The sequence below is a fragment of the Thamnophis elegans genome, chromosome 6 (genome assembly GCF_009769535.1).
Source record: "Thamnophis elegans isolate rThaEle1 chromosome 6, rThaEle1.pri, whole genome shotgun sequence".
NCBI lineage: Eukaryota > Metazoa > Chordata > Lepidosauria > Squamata > Colubridae > Thamnophis > Thamnophis elegans.
Genome location: NC_045546.1, coordinates 30,606,048 through 30,630,402, shown reverse-complemented (window position 1 = coordinate 30,630,402; position 24,355 = coordinate 30,606,048). Strand labels below are relative to the sequence as shown.

General features: G+C 37.3%; 1 protein-coding gene across 1 annotated transcript in view; it reads left to right on the top strand.

Moving 5' to 3' along the window:
- The window catches only part of BOC (BOC cell adhesion associated, oncogene regulated), an 80,586-nt gene extending 56,716 nt beyond the window's left edge, over positions 1–23,870 (top strand). Inside the window, 16 exon segments of the mRNA XM_032220114.1 lie at positions 1,217–1,363; positions 2,526–2,669; positions 4,871–5,164; positions 5,789–6,061; positions 6,620–6,918; positions 8,897–9,056; positions 10,816–10,926; positions 13,488–13,694; positions 16,127–16,308; positions 17,014–17,119; positions 17,689–17,811; positions 19,257–19,478; positions 20,652–20,854; positions 21,371–21,441; positions 22,368–22,570; positions 23,238–23,870. Coding sequence (XP_032076005.1) covers positions 1,217–1,363; positions 2,526–2,669; positions 4,871–5,164; positions 5,789–6,061; positions 6,620–6,918; positions 8,897–9,056; positions 10,816–10,926; positions 13,488–13,694; positions 16,127–16,308; positions 17,014–17,119; positions 17,689–17,811; positions 19,257–19,478; positions 20,652–20,854; positions 21,371–21,441; positions 22,368–22,570; positions 23,238–23,419 — 2,927 coding nt within the window. The 3' untranslated portion in view covers positions 23,420–23,870.
- Positions 23,871–24,355: the final 485 nt, after the last annotated feature.

The window sequence follows — 24,355 nt, the reverse complement described above, 5'->3', positions numbered from 1 at the left end:
TGTTAAATTTGAAGTAAATTTATATTATGGTGTTTCAGTACATCATCCTGAAATCATCCAATGATATTACATCTTTATATTCTATTCTATATGGAATTATTTATCTTTATAAAAAGGCTTTTCAACATCATCTCCATCATCCTCAGTTTACAGTTTGTATAAAATATCATATTATCAATCTAGTATATATAAATGCTTTATTATCATTATTGATCATTTATTTGACTATAGCTATTATTACCTTGTCTTATACATAGTACTCAAAATTTAACTACATTTAACTAGATTTTATTTTGACATTTTATTTCATCATCCTGTATCCTTCCAGAAATAGTGCAGTCCAATATCTCTTGACATTTGTAGAATCTGTATTCTAAGTATTTTATTGATAAGTCTTATGTGGACTTCTCTTGACAACTTGTTGTTCATTGTATATCTTATAAAGATTAGAAACCCTCCATCTCTTCCTTTCATTAGCTTGACTTTTGTTATCACTGGTGCTTCTACCGAAATTACTCTCATTTTTCTGCCAAATTTTCTCCCCTCTCTTCATTTATGTTTTGACATCTGAGATAGAGTTCCAGTTCATCGATCTCTCCTTTCCGTATTTTGTACTTCTCATTTCCCTCAACTCTTGATTTGCTGTCAGTGTCAACAATTTTCTTATCACTTTCATATAGCATACAGTCACTGCAGTCATGATTTATAATAAAGGTTTATCTTTATCTTCAAGCATTTCGAGTGCCAGATTTTATGAAAAATCTTACTCTTAAGTGCAAAACTGGCTATTTCAACATTTGAAGCTTTAGGTCAAATGCTTTAAAATATATCAAATATCCTATGCTGCATGCACACAAAAATCATTTCATCAAATTATATGCTTGAAGCATTTCAGAATATTTGCATATTCTATTTTATAATCCTTTGGAGAAGAATGTGTTCTAATAAAGTTTTATAAATAAAAAAATGACCAGTGAAGGTTATTAATGCATAATAACTACTTAATATATATCACAGCATTTTGCTGTATCTGTTTTATTGGAAAAATATGCATAGACAATGACTTTGGAATCCCTGGATTAAATTAAGTATATTTTTGGAAATGTTTATTCAATAATTATAGTTACAGTGTTTTGAATATATATTATATATATATTCATTTGTTCTAGTGTTAGAACTCCTTGTTTCTTCTAAAATTTTACTGTAATTTTAATAGATCTCAAAGACTTTAAATATGATGGTCAGCATGTAATAGAAGTTGATGAGGGAAATACAGCTGTGATAGCATGTGTCCTTCCTGAAAGCCATCCAAAAGCCCAGGTCCGCTACAGTGTGAAGCAAGAATGGTTGGAGGCCTCTAGAGGTGAGCTGTGATTTCATGGTGGAAAGAGAAGCAACTGAATTAATCATGATTATTTTATCCTACTTCAGCCAAGACAACCTGTAAATAAGTGGATTTCAGTTTTCAAAATTCTAAACAGTGACATGCTGGCTCTGGAAGTCAATGTGTTTGAAGGCATCTAAATTAGGGAAGATAGTTCTTTTCATCTATTCAATTCCAACATTCCCCTATGTTTTCTTATTTATCTGTGCAGTTGTTCTAAGCTTTAACAAGATGCCCTAGGTATTTTATACAAGACTTCGTGGCTACACACACATTTCTGTGTATTATCCAGTAGCAATTTCCTAACTTTATTATTATGGTTATTACATTAACATGATGTTAAACATAGCCTGTAAAAAGTGACTGCCAGAAAGCTAGGAATGAGTGGATCATACCATACTTATGTCTGATGTCAAGGGACGGTATAAGGAATCTTAGAGATGTTAGATAGTGATTATTGAGTATTTTTTAAGCCAAGCTTTGTTCCATTCCACCAATCCACAACAGATATATCAGGTAACAGGAGGGAATATTTTAGTTGAAAATAAGTGTATATGAAAATATTGAAGTTGGGAATTTGACAGATGTTCCAATTGCTTCTTGGCTGAACTGCAACTACATACCCGTAGGCAGATGCAAGCGCTGGTAGAAAGAGCAATATAATTCCAATTAAAATATATTTAGATACCCTGTTTTTCAAAAAAGGTCACAAAGTGTCTTAATTTTGCAAATTTGATTGACATGTATATTAGATAAACCTTCTGAAACTTCGAATATTATGGAGTTCAAGGCTTTAGGAAGTTTCTATGCATTTTCCCCATTTTCTTTTCCTTTTAGTTGACTTTGAAGCAAAAGTTATACGTTGCCACAATAGTATGAGAACTGCTCCACTATGGTCCATTTCAAAATAAGCATATTTTTAAGATGAGATAGACTGCTTTGTTCTAGTTCTAAGCCATATTTGTCCATTTATTGTTGTCTGAGATTTTCAAGTAATTCAAACAACTTAATTTTTGCTGCAAATTACAGCAAACCTAGCCAAAATATTTCATTTTCTATCCATATGGTAGAACTTATGAAGTAGAAATGCTTCTTCTTTTTTTTTAGAAAATAGTTTTGAATGATTTCTTTATCTTAATAGACAACTACTTGATCATGCCATCTGGGAATCTTCAGATAGTCAATGCCAGCCAGGATGATGAAGGAACTTACAAATGTGCAGCCTACAACCCTGTCACCCAAGAAGTAAAAACATCTGTTTCTAGTGAAAGACTCCGTGTGAAACGTAAGGAATTATTTCTGAATATATGGGTTTCTTGGTTCAAAACTGTTGAACGATGGCATCCCTACTGTGTAAAGGTTCCAGTAGCATTCAGTATAGTCTGTCTTCCTTTGTTCGCCTTCTTTTTTTGATCATATTCACATATGTTTTTGTGTGTGTGTGCAAGTCTATTACATTTAGCATGACTGTTTCTAAAAATTGCACTTCATTTTTGTAAGTATTTCTGTGAGTTACAGCTATTTGTGTGATGTAACTTCAGCAAAGGAGATTTCTGAGAATATATGTTGATGCTCGCTATGCTGGAAAAGGTTATAAAATTATTTGAACTCTACCAGTCCATTGTTAGGCATATTGTGTACAAATGGAGGCATTTCAGTGCAATTGTTACCCTCTCAGAAGTTCACCAACCACACCACACCATGCAACACCCTCCCAAGAGTTCATCAACCACACCACATCAACCACACCAAAAGCAAGGCATTTGGTTTCATCTGGGCAAGGTGCTAGGTTTCAAACCACCAGGGTAATGTCTAAAGAGCTAAAGATCTTACTTGTGTTCGTGTGTTTAGTCTTCCTCGTTAGGATAACACTGAATAAGAATGGTATGCCTGGCAGGGCTGCAAGGAGAAAACTGTTGCTCTCCAAAAAGAACATGGTTGTCTGTGTATAGTTTGCAAAAGACTATGTGGAAAATCCAGAACGCTAAAACAAATAGTGGATGGATGAGACAAAATAGAATGTTTTGGTCTTGAATCAGAAGTGTTGTTTGGCAAAAGGCAAATACTACACTCCATCTGCTTTGCTGCCTCTAAACCAAGATGTATTGCCATCAATGACAGAACTATGAATTCTGAATTGTACCTGCCAATTCTAAAGGAAAATGTCAGGTTAGAGGTTCCTGAACTAAAACTCAAAGTTGTATAGGCAAAGAATTGTTAAAGCAGAAGCAAGTTAATATTGAGATGGTCAAGTGGAAGGCCTAACCTTAATTCAATAGAAATGTTGTAGAAGGATCCAGAGCAGAACATTCATGTGAGGAAGTCCATTAATATCCTTGAATCAAAACAGTGAAGAGGAATGGATTAAAATTCCTCCAAACCGATGTGCAGGATTGATCAATAGTTATCAGAAATGTTTAGTTCCTGTTATTGCTGTTTAGTAGAAAATATCAATTATTTGAAAGCAAAGGTTCACATAGGTTTACCACACATAAAGATGTAACTTTGGATAATTTTTCTCAATTAATCAATAAACAAGTATAATATTTTGACTGCTTTGTTTAATTGAATTCTCTTTATTTAGAATTTATGTAGAGGTCAGGTTTTAAATCATATTTATGCAGGAATATTGGACATTCAAAAGTTCACAAATTTTTAAGGTAGTACATATATTTTTTTAAAAAATCACAGAAATGTTGGCAAAAGCCATCAGCATCTATTCTCGCTGGACTGAACCTAGTGACCTTTGAAAGTAGTAGATGATTTACCACTTAACTCCCTATTTCACCCTTTTGATAGTAATTTGTTTCTTGTTTTCTATTAAGTATAATTCACTGAAAACAAGGGATGAATGGTTAGAAAGATGTGTGCCATAAGGGATAGAATGCTAAGTGTTCTGATCACTAGATTGTAAATTAGATCCACATGCATACTAGTAACAATAAATCTGGCTGACTATTGAGAAACATTAACTGATCATCCTTACTTGTTTTTGTGAGGTAAAATAGAACGAAATTTGTAAACATTTCAAGTATCAAAAAAGGAAAATTAAAGTAATATGTGATAGATCAGAGGTGTCAAACTTGTAGCCCGTGGGCCAGATACATCATGAATTGGCCACGCCCACACTTACTCCCAGTTTACGGAAGGGGGAAAATGTTGAGATACATCATGTGACGACAACGTGATGCCACGAGTTTGACACCCCTGTGCTGGATTGATATCTTAATTTTCTAAAGTGTCCATGAAATATTATGTGGCACTTTTCTGCAGCGCAAGTTACAAAACTGGTGATGTTACAAATGATTCTTTTTGGTAACTTTGGTTAAAAAAAAAAAAGGCCAAGTTTTAGATCTCTAGTGATAAAGTTTTAAAGACAAAGATGCTGAAACTTTATAATTTTGTTTAGTATGTTTTTAAGAGACAACCATTTATTTTGGCTAGTCCTGTTTTATAATTACTTTGCTTTATCTGATTTTGCATTAGGCTCAACAGCTGAGGCTGCTCGCATAATTTATCCCACAGAGGCCCAGACCATCATAATCACCAAGGGACAAAGACTCATTCTTGAATGTGTGGCTAGTGGGATTCCAACTCCACGTATTACTTGGACTAAAGATGGCTCCAGTATCTCTGGCTATAATAAAACTAGGTTCCTTCTCAGCAATCTTCTGATAGATACAATCAGTGAGGAAGATTCAGGGACTTACAGCTGTATGGCTGACAATGGAGTCAGGAAAGCTGCATCAAGTGTCATTCTCTACAATGTTCAAGTATTTGGTGCGGAAAGTTGTAACTTCTTTTCTATGTTTGCTCTATTAATGGTTGTATGGATTATATATTTATATATTTCAGACAAAAGCTCTTTATTTATAATGCATTAATTTGGATTTATATACAGAACAGAGCATTGAACATAACACCCTCTCCAAAATCTGAAATTCTGGCCTTGAATATGCAGAATTCGACTTCACTATAATTTTCAGAGCAGTTTTAATTTCTCAGTTTGTTGGCTGGACGGGATTGAAGTGGGAAGGAAGTGTTTCTCTGGTATCTCTCATTCATTCCCTTGAATTCGTAATATAAAGTCATTCCTGTCTCTTGAGAGGCCCTAACTTGTAAAATGCACAAATACTGTGCATTTTACACAATATATAGGCTATACATGCAAGTATAGGTGTAACTGTGGGGGCGATTGTCGGAAATCACTTTTTATTACTGAATAATCTAGTGCAGTTTAAGCATTCATGATAGACAAATAGTGCCATAATTCTATAAGTAAAACTATTTCTCTTTGTGTACAACTTTGTCAGCAGCATACTTCACAGAGATCTCTATTTCAGAGATAGCCATTCTTTCATCATTCTCCAAATGACTGGCATTATAATTGTATCTCCTTTTCAGAACCTCCAGAGGTTAGTATGGAGCTAGCCCAGAAAATCATCACTTGGGGACAAAGTGCAAAGTTTACCTGCAGAGTTCGAGGGAATCCGCAGCCTTCAGTGGTGTGGTTGCGCAACGCAGTTCCCCTCTTTTCCAGCCATCGAATGCAACTTTCTCGTAAGGCTCTTCGTCTTTCTAGTGTAGGGCCTGAGGATGAAGGAATATACCAGTGCATGGCAGAAAATGAAGTTGGGAGTGCGCAAGCTATGATACAGTTGAGAGTTTCCCAACCAGGTAAGTCTCTAGTGAAGTTAAGGTAACAGAATAATCATTTTTGAAATCCGTCCCTCCTTGTAGGACTAAGGGGAGACGTAATAGTTTTCCAATACTTGCCATAGGGAAGACGGTGTGGTTTAAAAAAGGACAAAAGCCAGTGGGTAGAAGTTTTCCAGTGGGTAGAAGTTTTCCAGAGAGAGTTCCAAACTCAAAATAGAAAGACCGTGAGAGCTGTTAGAGAGTAAAACAGCCTGTATCTTGGTGCTCTAGCACTGAGATTTTTCAAACAAAGATTTGACCATTTGTGAAACCTGTGAAACCTCCAGTGTCCTTTCCAGTCTTTTGATTCTTTGTTTTTTCAGTATTAAGCTCCTTGCTGTTTCCATTCATGATTTTGATTAATACCAGATTAAGGGGAAATATTCTAATGCTTGCTGAAGATACATGTGACATTAAAGTTTTGTTCTTGATTATTGAGACTGATGAAATGTCCATTGTAAAATATTGGCTGGATTTGCCAAAATGTATGTTTTCCAAGTGTTAAACATGGCCATTGTCTTCCCTCTTATGTTCCAGAAATGAGTCAGATATTACTGAAGGGACCTGTTGGAGATTCAGCACAATCTGCCACCTCATCTACTAGGTTTACCGATAGTGAAAAAATGCCAAAAGGAAAAACTGTTCCTTTGAAATCAAAACCTACAGCATCAGCAGCATCTGTCCAGTGTACCTCAAAAGAACTGGTTTCTCCAGCTGAGGCCCCAGTCATACTTAGTTCTCCTCGAACTACCAAAACTGATGGATATGAATTGTTGTGGCGGCCACGGCATGATAACAAAACACCTATCCTCTACTATATTGTAAAGTATCGCAAGGTTAGCATATTCCAATTAATTTTTTATATGACATCTGTATTAACAGCAATATCAATTTATAGTTTCCATGGAAAGCTATCTATCTATCTATCTATCTATCTATCTATCTATCTATCTATCTATCATCATCATCATCATCATCATCATCATCATCATCATAATATATATGCCTACTTATGTAGCATCAGCCTTTTCTTCCTTTTATAATCAACAGAAGTCTTGTCCTGTGCACTGGTGTTAAAGGTTGTGGACAGGGGGTTCACTGTTGAGTATTAACATAAAGAAACACCATGTAGATTATTTAAAGGTGAAGATAAAGGTTCCCGTCGCACATATGTGCTAGTTGTTCATGACTCTAGGTGGCGGTGCTCATCTCTGTTTCAAAGCCGAAGAGCCAGCGCTGTCTGAAGTCGTCTCCGTGTTCATGTGGCCAGCATGACTAAATGCCAAAGGCGCACAGAACACTGTTACCTTCCCACCAAAGGAGGTTCCTATTTTTCTACTTGCATTTTTATATCCTTTCGAACTGCTAGGTTGGCAGAAGCTGGGACAAGTAACAGGAGCTCACGTGGTGCTTGGGATTCCAACTGCCAAACTGCTAACCTTCTGATTGACAAGCTTAGTGTCTTAGCCACTGAGCCACCAGGTCCCATTTACAGTAATGTAAATGAAGATGAAAATCAGCAGAGAAGAAATCTGAAGTGATGGAAAGAGGCACTCTTGCCTGATGATTTCCTAGATAGTATCTCCTCTCTTCTTTCCTCAAGGTTATTCATGATTTCCATTACAAATATGTCCCAAACAGCCAGGTGAGCCCAAACAACACAAGGTTTCTGGAGCTCAATTCATGAGGAAACTGGTTTAAAGAGCAAATCTTACAGCCCCTTTCCCCAGTCTCCTGCCTTGTGGGAAATGCTCACCCCAGTGCTAGGATAATGTTTGTATTTAGGGAGGAAGGGGTTACATGACAGTCAGCAGACACACAATGAGAAATACACATAGAAAGGAATGTGCTAGTGCTGGCTGTTTGCCTAGTGCGCTCTTGCTTAGGAAGCAAAAAAAAGCAAGCCTCCAGTGTGAAATTGATTAGGATCTTGTCATTGTTAGGCAACAGATGCAAGTCAGCTGGCAGGTTCTAATCAACTAATTAAGGTCCCAGAGCTGAGCTTGTTAATTTCCTTTGTGCACATTTTAGGGATGTGCTATCCAGAGAACAAAAATACCTCATGAGTACATGACTTATTTAGGCAATCTGCACTGCGAGGAGAGAAAAAATAGGTCAGGATAATAAGTGCTAACTGACTGTACTGGCAAATGTGACTGAGAGAGAGACATTGTAAAGGTCATAAATAGAGGCATTGGTCACAGTTACTTTTTCATCACTGTTGTATCTGTGAATGGTCACTGTCCAAGAGACTCGCTAAATGAAGACTATCTGTACTAAAATGTATATAAAAGTTCAGTTTTTAACCATGGCCTTGCATAAGGCATATGTACAAATAACATTATCAATATTACTATCAACAATATTAATGTTCGTTGTGATAACATTTTAATAATAATGTTGCTAATATTAACTATCATTAGTTTCTGCTTCTCCTGATCTATTTCTCTCCTGATATTTTATTTTTTATGAATGAGGACTTGAAAATATTGAGATTTGTCCAAATTAAGTTAAGCTTCTTCAACTTTTCAGATATCAGTTTAAGCTTTCTTAATATTTACTTGGGGTTCCCCAAGTTTGTGCCCTCCAGATATGTAAAGCCCATAATTGCTTGATAGTCAAATATTGAAAAAAGGTGCTATATATTCTGTTGTGCACCCCTAGAGTTGCTTGTTTGTGAGATATGTAGCTATGCAATTGAATTTAATAAATAAATAAACAATCCATTTTAGGCATACTCTTTTTATAGCCCTTTACCTGCCATAAAGCTTGTCATATCTACTGATTATTGTGCTCATCTTTTTCTTTAAACAGGTCATGAATTTTTCAGATAACTGGATAATCCGAGATGTCCCTTCCAGCCAGTATCATTTGAGCCTAACAAAATTGGATCCAGGAAGTTTATATGAAGTGGAGATGGCTGCTTATAATTGTGCTGGAGAGGGCCAGACAGCCATGGTGACCTTCAGAACTGGTAAAGAATAACTATTTTAGAATGCAGTTGTTATAAAGTGATTGATTTGTCCTGATATTAAGGAGATCTTTTCCAGGCTGGTGTTCTCTTGATGTGATGGACTCAGCAATCATGTTGGTTGAGACTCCGTATTGGAAAAAGCTATGTAAAATTGCCTTTAGTATTAAGTTATTTATGCTTTCTTTCTATAAATACTTGCTTTTTTAGCTATCAGTTTTGTATTTAAGGATGTGTTTTAGAGCAGTGGTCCCCAACCTTTTTATCGCCGCGGACCAGTCAGCCTTTGATAATTTTACCGTGGCCCGCTGAGCGCGCGCAGGGGTGGGGGGGGCGAAAATGGGGGAATACAAACATACTTTTTAAATCCACCTTCCCAATTCAACACCTGAATCATATCCCACCTTCCATTTTGTATGTAGATTTTAAGGAATAAACAGCTGAATTAATCAAGGTCAAAGATAAAAAGAGCAAGGGCAAAATTAAACAAGCCAGAGGATAGCAATGTAAAAAGAATACAGTATTAAGCCCATTCACTCTATCTAAGCCCCCCCACCTCACAAGGTTGTCGTGGGGGAAATAGGGGGTGGGAGTATTAGGTATCTTCACTACCATATATAAAAGGAGAAACGCGACCCGGGAGCGCAGCCTCCAAGAGTCCATATCGCCAATAACTACGCGTGGGGGGAAAGGAAATGTGTTTTGTGAGGAAGAGAAAGAGCGCGCTTCACCGATGCCCGTTGGCGAAATTTTGGAAGAGAGGCAAGAGACTTCAGGCACCGAGCCCCCACCCCTGGTTGTGGCAACTGGAGCGGGCAGGAGGCAGGGAAGGGGTGGGCAAGACCGCCGCTTTTCCACCGTGCGCTGCAATAGCGGCAGCGGCGGCCTGAATCTGGCGACTGCCCCTCACCACCTCAGGCGGCGCTCATACCCTCCCCTTTCCTGCGCTACCGTTAGACTCCTCTCAGCCCCCCACCCATGCCCGCGGAGGGCGCACGCGTGCCAAAATCGCGCACCCCCATCTCCCCTCAAAAGACCCCCCCCCGCCCTCGGCTGCCCGACGTTCTCTCTCTTTCTCTCTCTCTCTACCTCTCCCGCCGTTCCTTCTCACAAGCCAAGGCCGGGCGGGAAAAAGAAGAGAGCGGCCTCCAAGGGCTCTGCTTCCAGCGCATGGTCCGCCCCCTCCTCGCCTCGCTTCCAGGCGAGCCGACTGAGGCGAGAAAGGAGAAAGAGGCGGAGGCGTTCACTGAGGGGACGGCTGACTCGGGGAGGGGGCGGAGGTGGTGTAGTAGCGGGGGATTCTTCCTCCTCGCCTCACTTGCTCCTGTGCTTCCGTGCAGCTCCCCCCCTCCGGCGACGGCGCTGCGCGGCCTGGTGCCAGGTACTCCACGGCCCGGCACCGGTCCGCGGACCGGGGGTTGGGGACCACTGTTTTAGAGTATACATGTTATGACACCAAATTCTGGGTGGCTACAATCCCTAATATGATCTTACTTCTTCTAATGTCATGTCCGTTTCATATGCAAAGTCTTAGTCTAGAAAGAAATTCATCCGTGCAGTCATATTCTTAAGAAAACTTAAAATGGAAAAGTTAACTGTGAAAACATTTTCTCACAAAGAAAGCATCCAGATTGCCATATTCATGTTAATTAAAGCGATGTAATTCCTTGGAATGCAAATTCCCACAGAGTGGTGAAGTTTATGTAACATCAGTAGCTACTTAATATAATTCTCCTTGGTTAATTATTTTTGTCTTGCTTAGGACGACGACCAAAACCAGATATTGTTGCCAGTAAAGAACAACAGTTCCCGAAGGATGATCCAGGCATTGGCGCTCGAAGTAGCAACCAGTCAGATAATAATCGCCTGTCCCGTGAGTCACCTCAGAATTATAGTAACAATATTTTTGGGATCTAGAAGCCAGTTTATTTGAAAAAAAAAAAAAAGAACTGGAAAAGACCAGACAGCAATATTGAAGGAAAGTCAGAAACAAGACTATACAAATAACAAAAGAGAGAGTATTTATTCTCTCACTTGTCTCCAGCCCTTATTAGGTCATATCTCTCTCCAGAGACAGTGTTTTTTTTGGCATGAAGTATTTCATATTATTAGGAAACAACATTTTTATATTTTAAAAAAATGTTCTTAAACTAAAAGGATATTGGAAAATAAAATAAACAATTTGGATTTCTAGCTGTTCTGTGATATACCAGATCAGTTTACATGGGCTGGTTGAGCATTTGATGAATCTAGGGCAGATATTGGTTATAAATTGGAAACTAAAAACAATTTTTATTCATGTCTTACACATTCCTGACCCTAACCATCTCTTGTTATTAGTGTACTATAATTCTTCCAAAGGAAGAGAACTCTACATTTAAGACAATATTGCCCCCAAAAGATATGCATGCATGCATGCATGCATGCATGCATGCATGCATACATACATACATACATACATACATACATACATACATACATATTGTTATGTCAAAGCACCTGGTATGCCCAAATATGGGAGGGAGCAGTGATCTGCGGTGAGGTCTGTGGCTGGTGAGGCAGTCCTCTCCGCCGACACCCCACTGTCTAAAGCGCTTTCTTTCTTTCACCCGCCTGTCAGAGCTCAAGTGGGCAAAAGAAAGTCGCAGCCCGCCAGCTCTCCTGCCTGAGCTGTCACTTTCTTTTGTGGGCTGTCGATTTCTTTTGCCCGGCTGCCACTTTCTTTTGCCCGCCTCTGTGTCCGCAGCAGGCAGGAGAGCTGGCGGGCTGCCACTTTCTTTTGCCCGGCTGCCACTTTCTTTTGCCCGGCTGCTGCTTTCTTTTGCCCGCCTCTGTGTCCGCAGCATAGAGGAGGGCAAAAGAAAGCGGCAGCCGGGCGAAATAAAGCGGCAGCCCGCCAGCTCAGGTGGGAGAGCTGGTGGGCTGCCACTTTCTTTTGCCCGCCTCTGTGTCCGCGGCACAGAGGCGGACAAAAGAAAGCGGCAGCCGAGCAAAAGAAAGCAGCATTTCACTGGGAGGGAGCATACTGCTTCCCTTTTGCCTTTCAGCTCCACCCTAGGCACCTTCCATGCAGAAAACCATTTTGAAAGGCATATTTAGGCATACCACGTGCTTTGACTTAACACCTAATCATTTCCTTGGCTCAGCTGATAAGGGAGGAGAGCTTGTGGCTTAGAGGTTAATATAACTGCCTAATATGTAAAAACAGCCCAGTGCAGACATCCTATGCAGTGTCCGGTTTCCCCTCTTGTCAATCAAAGTTTGTAAATTCTAGCTAAAACCAAATCTTGTGTTTCTCTTAAACTGTTCCCCAAATAAAGATCTGTGTTTGTAGCTGTGCAAGAAGGCAAATTTATTTAAATCCTTGATAGGCATCATGCTTCAAAGGAGAGCAAAGTCAAAAGAGAGGTTTATTAATAACTATTGATTAAAGATAATTAGTTGCATCTCATGTATACAGTTATTAGATTCCCCTGTGCATGCCAACTATTCTCTTATCTCTCAGAAAAACATATTCCCTTCCCTCTTTCCAACACAAACTTCAAAAACAAACACCATTACTAAAAGCCAGGATAGAGTCCGGATAAGAGAAACTGAAAGCAAAAGAAGAAAGGAGAAAACCACCCTGGGTGGAGATCAGTTGAAGGATCATCCATCAACAATGGACAGGGACTCCCCCAAAATTGAGAAATGCTATTTTTACAACTTATAAAAAACAGTTAGAATTCACCAGCTAAATGTCCCTTCTCAAGCAATGGCTAACATAAAGGACATCGGCATCTCCTCTGCATTTGTTAGATTTGTTCCTCTTCAACAGTTTCTTGTTTATTTTTCAGTCAATATAAATTGTTCTATCCCCTCAGATTGGGTTCGATTTAGGCAACAAATACTTCTTGAATAGGTAAAGTACACATGAGCTCTACCAAACTAAATTTAAGAACTTCATGAACTTTACCAAACTACTAAAGGAGAATATTTGCAACTCAGGGTTGAAATGAGGGGTCCTTGGTACTCTGAGCTTGTTTGTTTTCTTGCAGATGTTTCATTACCCAAACTAGGTAACATCATAAGCTCATTAATGATTTGGGTAATGAAAGAAAGCAACAAAACTCAGAGAGCACCAAGGCGCCTCATTTTACCAAACTGGCTAAATTCCTTCCTTTATTCACTTATTGGAAGTCACTTATTCACCTCTTCTTTTTATGGGTGGTAATATTTTACTTTTTAAAAAGTAAAATAAAATAGTCACTTGGTGAAACAGAGTTATAAAAATTTTTCTGATTTTTATGATGAAATTATTGTTTTTCCATTCACAAATGCTGAATTTGACATTTTAAACACTAGAAGCAAACCACAGTGGTTTCAGCTTCACTCTTCCAATCTGAAACTGAGATTAATTTCCTACCTGTTATATAACTTTCTTATTCTTTACAGCTCCCGAGGCTCCAGATCGTCCCACTATCTCAGTAGCATCTGAGACATCTGCCTATGTGACTTGGATCCCACGCGGGAATGGTGGGTTTCCTATTCAAGCATTCAGAGTGGAGTATAAGAAACTGAAGAAACTCGGTGACTGGATGTTAGCCAGGAGTGACATTCCCCCTTCTCGTCTCTCTGTGGAAATTAAAGACTTAGAAAAAGGTAGATTGACCCTTCCCAACATGCATATCTTTTGGTAAAGGTAATCCTCGATTTACAACACTTCATTTAGTGATGGTTCAAAGTTACAACATCATTGAAAAAGTGACTTATGACCAATTTTCACACTTACAACCTTTACGCTATCCCCATGGTCACATAATCAGAATTTGGATGCTGTGCAACTGGTTCATATTTATGACTGTTGTGCTGTCCCAGTCATGTGATCCCTTTTGCAACCTTCTGACAAGCAAAGTCAATGGACAAGCCAGATTCACTTAACAACCCTGTTACTAACTTAACAACTGTAGTGATTCACTTAACAAGTGTGGCAAGAAAGGACGTAAAATGGGGCAAAATTCACAACAACTGTCTCACTTAACAACATAAACTTTGGGCTCCGTTGTGGTCATAAGTTGAGGACTACCTGTACTTTCTATAGTGGCTTACAATATGATGGTAACTAAACATTTTATTATCCATACCAAGGAAAAAGAAAATACAGGTAGTCCTTGACTTACGACTACAATTGAGTCCAAATTTTTAACTGTTGCTAAGCAAGAAAATTCTTGCTTTTTATGACTTTTCTAGCCACATTTGTTAAGTGAGTCACTTTGTTAAGTGTTGACTGCTTGACAGAAGGTCGCAAAAGATGGCCACATGACCCCAGGACACTGCAACAATCATAAATACCTGAGGGTAGAACAAGAAGCAATGGGTGGAAACTAATCAAGGAGAGAAGCAACTTAGAACTGAGGAGAAATTCCCTGACAGTTAGAACAATTAATCAGTGGAACAGCTTGCCTCCAGAGGTTGTGAATGCCCCAACACTGGAAGTTTTAAAGAAGATGTTGGATAACCATTTGTCTGAAACGGTATAGGGTTTCCTGCCTAGGCAGGGGGTTGGACTAGAAGAACTCCAAGGTCCTTTCCAACTCTGTTAATGTATTGTATTATTGTATAAATACATGCTAGTTGCCAAGCATCCCAATTTTGATCTCGTGATCATGGGGATGCTTCAATGCTCCTAAGTGTGAAAAACAGTCATAAGTCACTTTTTTCAGGATCTTGTGTTTTTTCTCCCTACTTCTAAATATTTATTTATTATTTATTTATCATCTCCATCTGCCAGTTCCCTCACATAGGGGCTCTGGGTGGTGTACAATAAAATATTAAAAGCATAAAAACTGTATATAAAATGTTAAAAAGGGAAAACAAATGTTAAAATTAATTAAAAGTTGGGAGAGGGCTTCAGGTCTCAAACCAGTCCCAGGGCTGAAGGCTCCTTTGTACACACACACACACACCGAAGCAAGGTTGCAGAACCATATCTTTTCTTCAGTCTGCTTTTGGGATAAAAAAAAAAGAAAAAGTAATTAAGGTACTTAATTACATGTAAGATATGGTCTTTTTCATTTCATTTTATTTTTCATATGGTCTTTAATGTCAGAATTCCAAGTAACGCCCCCAATGAAAGAAGATCCCGAGGCTTGAGCTTCCTCAAAGTTCCATTTGATTGAAGATGTCATATTGACACATCTGGGAAAACCCGAATCTGAAAGTTTCCAGGTTTTCTCCACCCAAGTGAAAGTTCAAGACCCTGCCCAGCACCCACATGTCCATCACATAGTCCAACAGGCACCATCCCAACTGGAAATACCTCCCAGTCACAACATTCAAGGTGCAGGGCAACATGACTCTCTGAAAAAGGAATTTTATTTAGACTATATATCTCTGATACCCCATATAATCCCCCCACCCATTTTCCCACAGTAGAAAATGTGGCAGGCCTGAAGGCCCAATGTAAAAGATAGCTTCTAGGCCTTCTATTGAATTTTCATTCAATAGAAAATATTAACTGTTATTATCTGACTATTAGAACAGACTTCATCGCCTGAAGGGGAAAAATAAAAATAGGGTTTTTTCAGTGGGATTGAAATAATTTAACAACCGGTTCTGTGCCCTAATAACCAAGTGGGTAGGCGTGGCTTGGTGGTCATGTGACGGTGGGCGTGGCCAACTCAACATCACTCCAGTTGATGGGCACTTCGCCTTAGCTGTTACAATGGAGAAAGGGTTAACCGGAGAGGCAGTTTCTGTAAGCAGGGCAATAAAGATGAGGCTAGAAACAACACCAGAATGCCTTCCTTACAGAATTAGCCCTGTAAAGTGGAAGAAACAAAAGGAGATTTCTTCCAACAACTGGTTCTCTGAACTGCTTAGAAAGTTAACAGATGGTTCTCCTGAATAGGCACGAACTGGCTGAATCCCACCACTGGTTTTTTTGCTATGTTGTTTATGTCAGTGGATTAAGGAAATGCCAATAGAATATAATGCCCAGTTTTCAGGAAGAAATTAACAAACGTATTACAATGGTCAGATGTCATTTCTCTAGCTAACTATTTTTCTCAATTGCTTTTTGTTCAATCCTATAGGCACATCTTACAAATTCCGGGTGCGAGCATGGAACATACTGGGGGAGAGTGAACCTAGTGCTGCATCTAAACCATATGTAGTATCAGGTTACAGCAATCGTGCATATGAGCGTCCTGTTAGAGGTCCATATATCACTTTCACTGATGCCATTAATGAGACAACCATCATGCTAAAGTGGATGGTAAGTGTGAGACAGAAAACTATAACTGGTGTGCAAAGATCGGGCTATTTTTTTTAAACAGCAGTAGACTTTATCTAATTAAAATTGTACAATATTTCTCAGAAGACTGTCCCTATGATGTTATTTTTATTGCTAATGCAAATCATGCATTGAATAATGCAAATTTAACATCTTAAATTTCTCTATTGCCGTAGATAACATGGCAATGTTTAGTGCTTTTAAACATGTGGGAGCTTGATTAGCTTTCATGCTAATTGGCATGAAAAATATAAATTTAAGCAAATTGAATATGAAAATAAGTTAAATCTGAATATAAAAAAAAATAATCTTCTGTACTAATGATCCTTCAGCCTTTCACACCTATTAATTGATTGTCTTTTATCAGAATTTTGTGCAAGTTAGCTGGCAATTCAATTAATAAGTGTGAAATTTGCACTTACATATGGAGGTAGTCTTACATCAAGATTTGGCCAATTAGGTCCACGACAAAACTTCCACTTTCTTTCTAGATCCATCTTGACAGCTATTCTCCACCGACAACTTAATCAGCAAGTTCTAGAAAAGCAAGAAAATATTTCCTCTTCCTTCCCCTGAACAAACAATTTCTTTATAGTTATTCTATTACAAGAGTGGTTTTGAGAACTACTTCTGGGTTGGGTTTGGTTTATTTCATTTTTTATTTTGCTGTTGTTGTTGTTTTTACAGTATACCCCTGCCAGCAATAACAATACACCAATTCATGGATTTTACATTTATTATCGACCAACTGACAGCGATAATGACAGTGATTACAAGAAAGATGTGGTGGAAGGTAAGAAATGATTACTGGGTTAGATTTCATTGAGTACTTCTACAAGATGCCTTTATTTAGTCATTTGCTAAGGAGCAGAGCTGTTTATATAATAAAATACAAAGTAGTATAAACTAAGGTGGCTGATATTAAGAAAACAATTTTCATATCAGTGTGAAAGACGATATATGACAATTTGTAGATGTGTAACCATGTGTGATGGATATGGTGGAAGCAAGGATATTTACAGGGATATAAAGTATACAGAGGTGTAGTGAATAACATTGATGTAAATTACTGTTATTTAGTTTCTTTTCTTATCCCAAGCTTTATTTCTTTGTCTTAGACTTAGGAGTCATTTATTACTCCTTCCTTGCAATCTGAGTTAAATTGCTTAGCCTGAAAGAGAATAGTGTGCTGGGTATGTATTTTCAAACAAGGGAGAAGAAAAGTTTCATGTTTTCACTGATTACCTAGAATATAATGTTCAAATTAGCCTTGATATCAGAAATATCCATTTACTGTAAAGATTCAGGATGGAATGATGAGGAGACAAGAAAGTAATGATTGTGTGTATTGTTTTTGTTCAGGTGACCGATACTGGCATTCTATCAGCCACCTACAGCCAGAAACTTCATATGACATTAAAATGCAATGTTTCAATGAAGGTGGAGAGAGTGAATTTAGTAATGTGATGATGTGTGAAACTAAAGGTAATTAGTCCTAAAGCATCTCCAGAGAATCCGTAATCACTAATTAGTCTGCAATAATTTTTTGAACAGAAAAGTCTCAAAATACACTGTGTTGCTGAGAAAACAGTATAAAATCCAAAGTCTCAAAATACACAAGAGTTGCTGAGCAAACAGTATAAAACCAACAAAGGCAAAAAGTTCAATTACAGATGCATTATATGCACAGTTTGAGGTTCAGGAATAAGTCCCTGCTGGTATTAGATGAGAGAAAAATGTACAAGCAAGGCAGGAAATATCTAGACATCTCAGCCTAGTTGATGAGGAAAAATGACAGTATAAAACCCAAAAAATGATATTTACATATTAAAGATCAAAAAGATGGCTTAACAGAATAGATCATGTTTCAGTAACTTGAAACAAATAACTTGAAACAAATAACAAATATGATTTTTCCCCTTCTGGTGGCCTCACAGAAACTCCATTGAATTAATATAGTTTGTAAGATGTGTGGCCTTCCTAATCTGTCTGGAACTAGTTATCAGCAGCCATAGCATTGGCCATGCTGGCTAAAGTTTTTAGGCATAGATGTCACCAATCTGTGGCAGGACACAGATTCCCACTTGTTCAGTAAACAGACTTACAGTTTTACATCACTGAAGTAGAAGAAAACTACTAAGTGATCAGCACTAAATATTAGCAGATTGGCCTATAGAATGAGAAGATTGAATCTGTGATGCAGATGTAAACTCTTAGACAGTAATTTATTAAGTTTGAGATACGATTTCTTGTTGTTGATCCTAGTAATGAATAGCAGAAATGGTTAAAATAGCAGACTACCTACCTCTTTGAGCATTGTGGTCTGAATACTCAAAACACGAAAGTATTCATGATCTGGGCATACAATGAAAAGAAGCTTCAAAAAGGATGACAGTGTGGACTTGACTAGAAGTTTGGTGTCAGAGTGAGAAAAGGGGACAGGAATTTCCAGACATATACATGCAATTCTTCTTGATTTACTGTTTTGTTAATATATACAGTAACTTTAGCTTAGCAAACTATACATAATATAGTTCTATAAAATTTCAAATGGAACTCTGAAACTTGCAGTCCTTTCCACCAGCCAGTTTTGATGTTTGCATATCATTGAACCTGATTTTGGTCCACAGGAGAATTTTTTTTTTTTTAAATTTTTTGAGACCATGGCATCATCCAGAACCCACCAGGGCAACTCATCCTCTCTCACTTGGAAAGAATTACACATGATAATAATATATAGCATTATGGGAAGTTGACTATATCTCCCATCATTCCAATCATCAGTATTTGTGCTAGGAGGAAATGAACATTTTTGTCATTAAAAGATAAAGCAAAGAACGAGAAAAAAGTTGTGGCAGAAAGAAATTGAAGAATGGAGAAGGCCTTATGTAACATGAAACTCTAACGGTGCTTTTTCCTCCCCCCTGAAGCTCGAAAATCATCAGGATTGCCTGGTCGTCTTCCACCATCTACAGTATCTACAATACAGCACCCACCACTCAATAGTGGCCATACTGTTTTAGGGGCAGGAGCCATGATGGCCCGATCCAGTGACCTGTCATATTTGATTGTAGGTGTGGTGTTGTGCTCCATCGTCCTCATTATTGTGGTTTTTATTCCATTTTGCCTTTGGAGAGCTTGGTCTAAGCAAAGTAAGTACCTTGAAGAGCCAAACTGTATAAATTTTTCCAGAGAAATCTTTTCCCCTGCATGTACAGAATGTACATGTTTGATTTGAAATTTACAGTCTCTTAACAGGAAATAGTAGCTGGTTGAAATATTTTAAGCTATAAACAACCCCCAAATTTGATTACCTGGCTTATGTTAATAATAATCCAAAGTACCCTGACACCACGGTCCCCTCCATTGATTTGCAAAAAGGGGAAGTTCATATTATTTTTCACAGCTGCCAAGCAATATAACTGATTAGTGGTTAGAATGCAGTATTGCAAGCTAATTCTGCTGACTGATGACTGTCAGCAGTTCAGCAGTTCCAGTCTCACTGGCTCAAGATTGACTTGGCTTCCATCCTTCCAAGGTCGGTAAAATGAGGACCCAAATTTTGGGGGGGAAATATGCTGACTCTGTAAACCACTTAGAAAGAACTGTAAAGCAATGTGAAGTGCTATTGTTAGTGCTAGCAGCATAATTGCATAGATAGCTAGATGATGTATAGATGAGGCAGGTAGATAGGTAGGGGGAGAGAGAGAGAGAGAGAGAGAGAGAGAGAGAGAGAGAGAGAGAGAGAGAATATAAAAGTCTAACACAGAGTTCTTGTATAGGTCGCCTTCACTTAACAACTACAGTTGGGACTGGTAGGTCCATCCCTAAATAACACAGTTGTTAAGTGAACCATCAAATAACCATGACTTGCAATTTTACTGCTAGCTTCTCTATTGACTCTCCTTGTCGGAAGCTAGCTATGCACAACTGGTGTAAACAGCCACCAGTTGCAATGCATCCAAATCTTGATTATGTAACCACAGGAACATTACAATAATTGTAAGTGGAAGGACCCCTAGTTTTGAAGATCACTAAACAGAGCAATTAAGGATTGGTTGAAGTTATAATGCAATGAATGGGGTAAGGTGGGGTATGAGCAGGAAGGTAGGATTTACTGTTGGAAATGCTTTGTATTCTCTGCAACATAGTCCCGGAATTCTCAATTTCATACTATAAGAATTAAAGGACATGCATGAGGAAGAAAGAGGAGAAGCTAATTGTGGGCACAAACACAAAAATCTAGGTCCAATCCAAATCTTTTGTTTACACTTGTGCTACTTGATCTATATTCCCGATCTAATCTGTATATTTCTTTCTTTCAGAGCAGGCTATAGACTTGGGCTTTCCGGGAGCAGGACTGCTAGTACCATCTTGTCAGTATACCATGGTGCCTTTGCGAGGTGTTTCTACTCCTCAAGTTAATGGGCTACATTATGCAAATGGTGGAAATGGTCATTTTCCCTCTGCTACAGTTGGATATTCATATACAAAGTCATATGATTGCAACTCAGATGAAGCTCAACAGGTAAATTGTTCATCCATCTTTGGAAAATGTTAGGTAACCTACTTCTCATGCCTGTCATAAAATTTTGGCTAGTATTCAGTGTTGGATATTTCTTGTAAGGTTTACCTTACAAGATAGAAGTCAAAGGAAAATGTTTGCCAGAAATATTTTCCGACTTAAAGGATTCAGTGATAATAAGCAAATAAGTTTTGTACTGTACTTAAAAATACTGCATAGTTGATTAAAGTAGAACCTTTGAGTTTATAGCTGGAGAAACAAGCCCCAAATTCACTCTGTATATAAATAATAGAATATCTACTTGCATTCTAAAAGACACCAACATAATGTTTCAGTGGGTATTTCCAGTTTTACAAATCAGCTTAATTTTTGTAATGCTGGATCCAATCTTATTGCTAAATTTTTAAAATTGAGTGCCTGCTGCATCACTTCTTAACTGTTGACTTGAACTGACTGGACATCTAATCCTTAATCTTTCTGTTTATGTTTTTAATGTGCTTATTTTTCTTCTGTTCTCAGCAAAATGAAACCAATGCTTTTCTGCAAGGGAGGGCACTACAAAATGGAAACAATATATCTGAACCCCAAAGGTATGGTTTATTTCTTGGAATATTTTCCTCTGGTTTGATAGAGAATGGGATATTTTATTGGGCAATCTTTTTCTCTAAAATCTTTTTTTTAATGTAGATTGAAAAATTAAATATGTTGAAACCATCATTTGATTCTTCTTACTCAAGTATGGCCAATGTACAGCCATGGTTTTTGATTATCCAAAAAAAGATTTTAATATCAAAGCAAAAAAATAGATTGATATAATTAAAACATATTTGATTATGGGGATCAGTTTGGTGTGAATTGTTGGCAACTACAGATTTTCTCCAGGATGATCTGTCCCCAGTCTCATTATTTAGCTATTCCAATGATATACCCATTTCTGCCTTAATTAAGTTCATCTACCTTAACTGGTGGTCATCCAATTCTTTTTCCTTCCACCTTTCCCACAATTATAGCCTTCTCTGGAAAGCTACCTCTTCACATAATATATCCAGAGTATGGTAATTTGACTCCGATCATTTGTGCCTGAAGTGAGAACTAGGGGTTGAACTTTGTTGTCTTGGCTAAGCATATTTTCAGGGATCTTCTTAAATGCTAACATTCAAAACATCAATACTGTTTCTATTCAGTTCTTCAACTTTTGCATGATTCTGGTGTTATTATATAATAGACACATCCTGGCATTTGAGTATTTAGAGTATGTTTACTTTAGTTATCTATAGAACATTCACTTATACTATTCAAATCATGTGTTTTACAATGCATAGAAATCTTGTCCTCCTAAGAAATAATTAGCATTTTAACACATAGTATCTCTATATTAATTTGTAAGAGTGCTTTTCATTTGGAATATCAAATGTGAAAGAAAATTAAGCACTTGAAAATGTCTGTCTTACTTTTACTATCTGTATACATAATAAATTCACTGATGTCCTCACATGCTCCTCTCACTTACATTTAGGCTTACTAGCCCTGGGCTGGAACACAGTTCTTTTCTCTGTGGTCTGCCAGATGACTCCATAAATCAACTGTTACAGCAACATGACAACTGCCAACACCAACACCACCATCATGAACAACTCCTTAGTCTGTGTCACTCGACACCAGAAAGAAAGATGGGAAATTCTACTATGGAAGACATGAGGAATCCTGCCTTCCATAAAGGTCAGTACCAGAGAGATCTGAGATATTTTTTTTAAAATAAGAAGAAAAATTATTCATTTGAAAAAGAAGAGCAGACTAAATGAAGATCAGTGCACACAAGATATTTCTATTCACACAGAGTTTTGTGTTATATATGTATTAAAAATTAAGCATCTTCAAGAAATAATCTATTAATAACCAGTCTTGCTCATTAGGGATATTTATATTTCTTGTATTATTTATATTGCTAGCTAAAATCTGCATAATCTGTATTGTTAAATTATATTAAAAATGTTAAATGTTTCAATTCTTGCACCATCTGGTAGAGCCGCCAAAAACATGAATAGATTGGTGTGGATCTGAAATAACTGAAATGTCTACATTGATTGTCAGGAACCTTTTACTAATATGTATCTTAGTAAGCTATAGAAATGTACATTAGATTCCTTTATTAATCAAATACCAGTGAAAATTACTGAAATTTATTTTCTTTTACCAGTAGTTCTTAACATTATTAGCTCATGTCTTGTCATGTATAATGTATCAGTATATATTCTTAACTTGTTTCTCTCTAAAAATTATGCTCTGAGATATTATGATCTCAGTTTTTTATAATTTGGTTTCACTTCAAATTACTTTGAATAGAAGAGTCTGATAAAGAATGCAATTTGATTCTTTACATTTTCAGATTCTACTTGCTGTATTGGTCTAGTCCCTGTTAAACACACAGGGGGAACAGATTTATGCCAAAAGAGAAGACATGTGTGGCCCACAAATCCAGAGGATGTTTCTTCAGGAGAAAGCTCAGAGAAATATTTGAATAGCCTGCCTCTACATAATTCCTCAGATACTTGTTCCAGCATCAGATAAGAAGCTGCCTTACAAAGATTATTCTAAACAGAGAAAAGTTTATTTATTTTTATATTACATTTTTATTTATATATTTATGCACTTGTAAATAGATGTACATGTGCCTTCTATAATTACAGAGAGGAATTATATCATGTGAAAATTACAGCAGGGAATAAACCAAGACTAAGTCAACTATATATATATATAAATATATATATATATTTGTTAGATCATGGACTTGAAAAGACAGATTACTGCTTTATGTCTTAAAAGGGCATTGGAGCTTTTCTTCATTTTCCAATTGCTAGAATTGTATTTCTAATGATGAAACTATGGGAAAATCTTTTTCTATAATCGCATTGGAAGATTTTCACTGCAAAATGCCAAATACAAAACCTAAAGCACCATTTACCTGCATTAAAAACAATATATATACTGTGTGCCAGTAATGAAAAAATCACCATGCTTCAAAAATAAAGCATTTCTCCTTTTTTATTGAACTTGTTTTTGTAAATATTTGTTTGCTTTTTAAATCTTGACAACTATAAAATGATCCCTATAGTTCTTTTAATTTAAAAAGTTCACTGTACTATTTCAGTTAGGAATCAACAAAAGAAAGTCATTCAATAAAAGGAAGCCACATTTCATAAATATACCTGCATATCAATGCACTGACTACATTCTTGCCCTTCTTTGTTATTCCTCAAAAAGCTTTCTGTGGAAAGACAAGCAAATTTCTCCATATTATATTTAAATAACCTTTTAAAATTACTATTCCACAGTTCTAAAATTCAAAGCTTCTTCCTTAGTATATTTCTGCAAAACATGAATTCTTCTTCCTCTAAATTAATGCATCCAATCTAGTCAAATAATAAATCCAGACACACCTTCTGCAATCACATAGAGTGTAAAGGCAACTGCTGTTACAATGCATAGCCCAGAAATGGGGAAAGG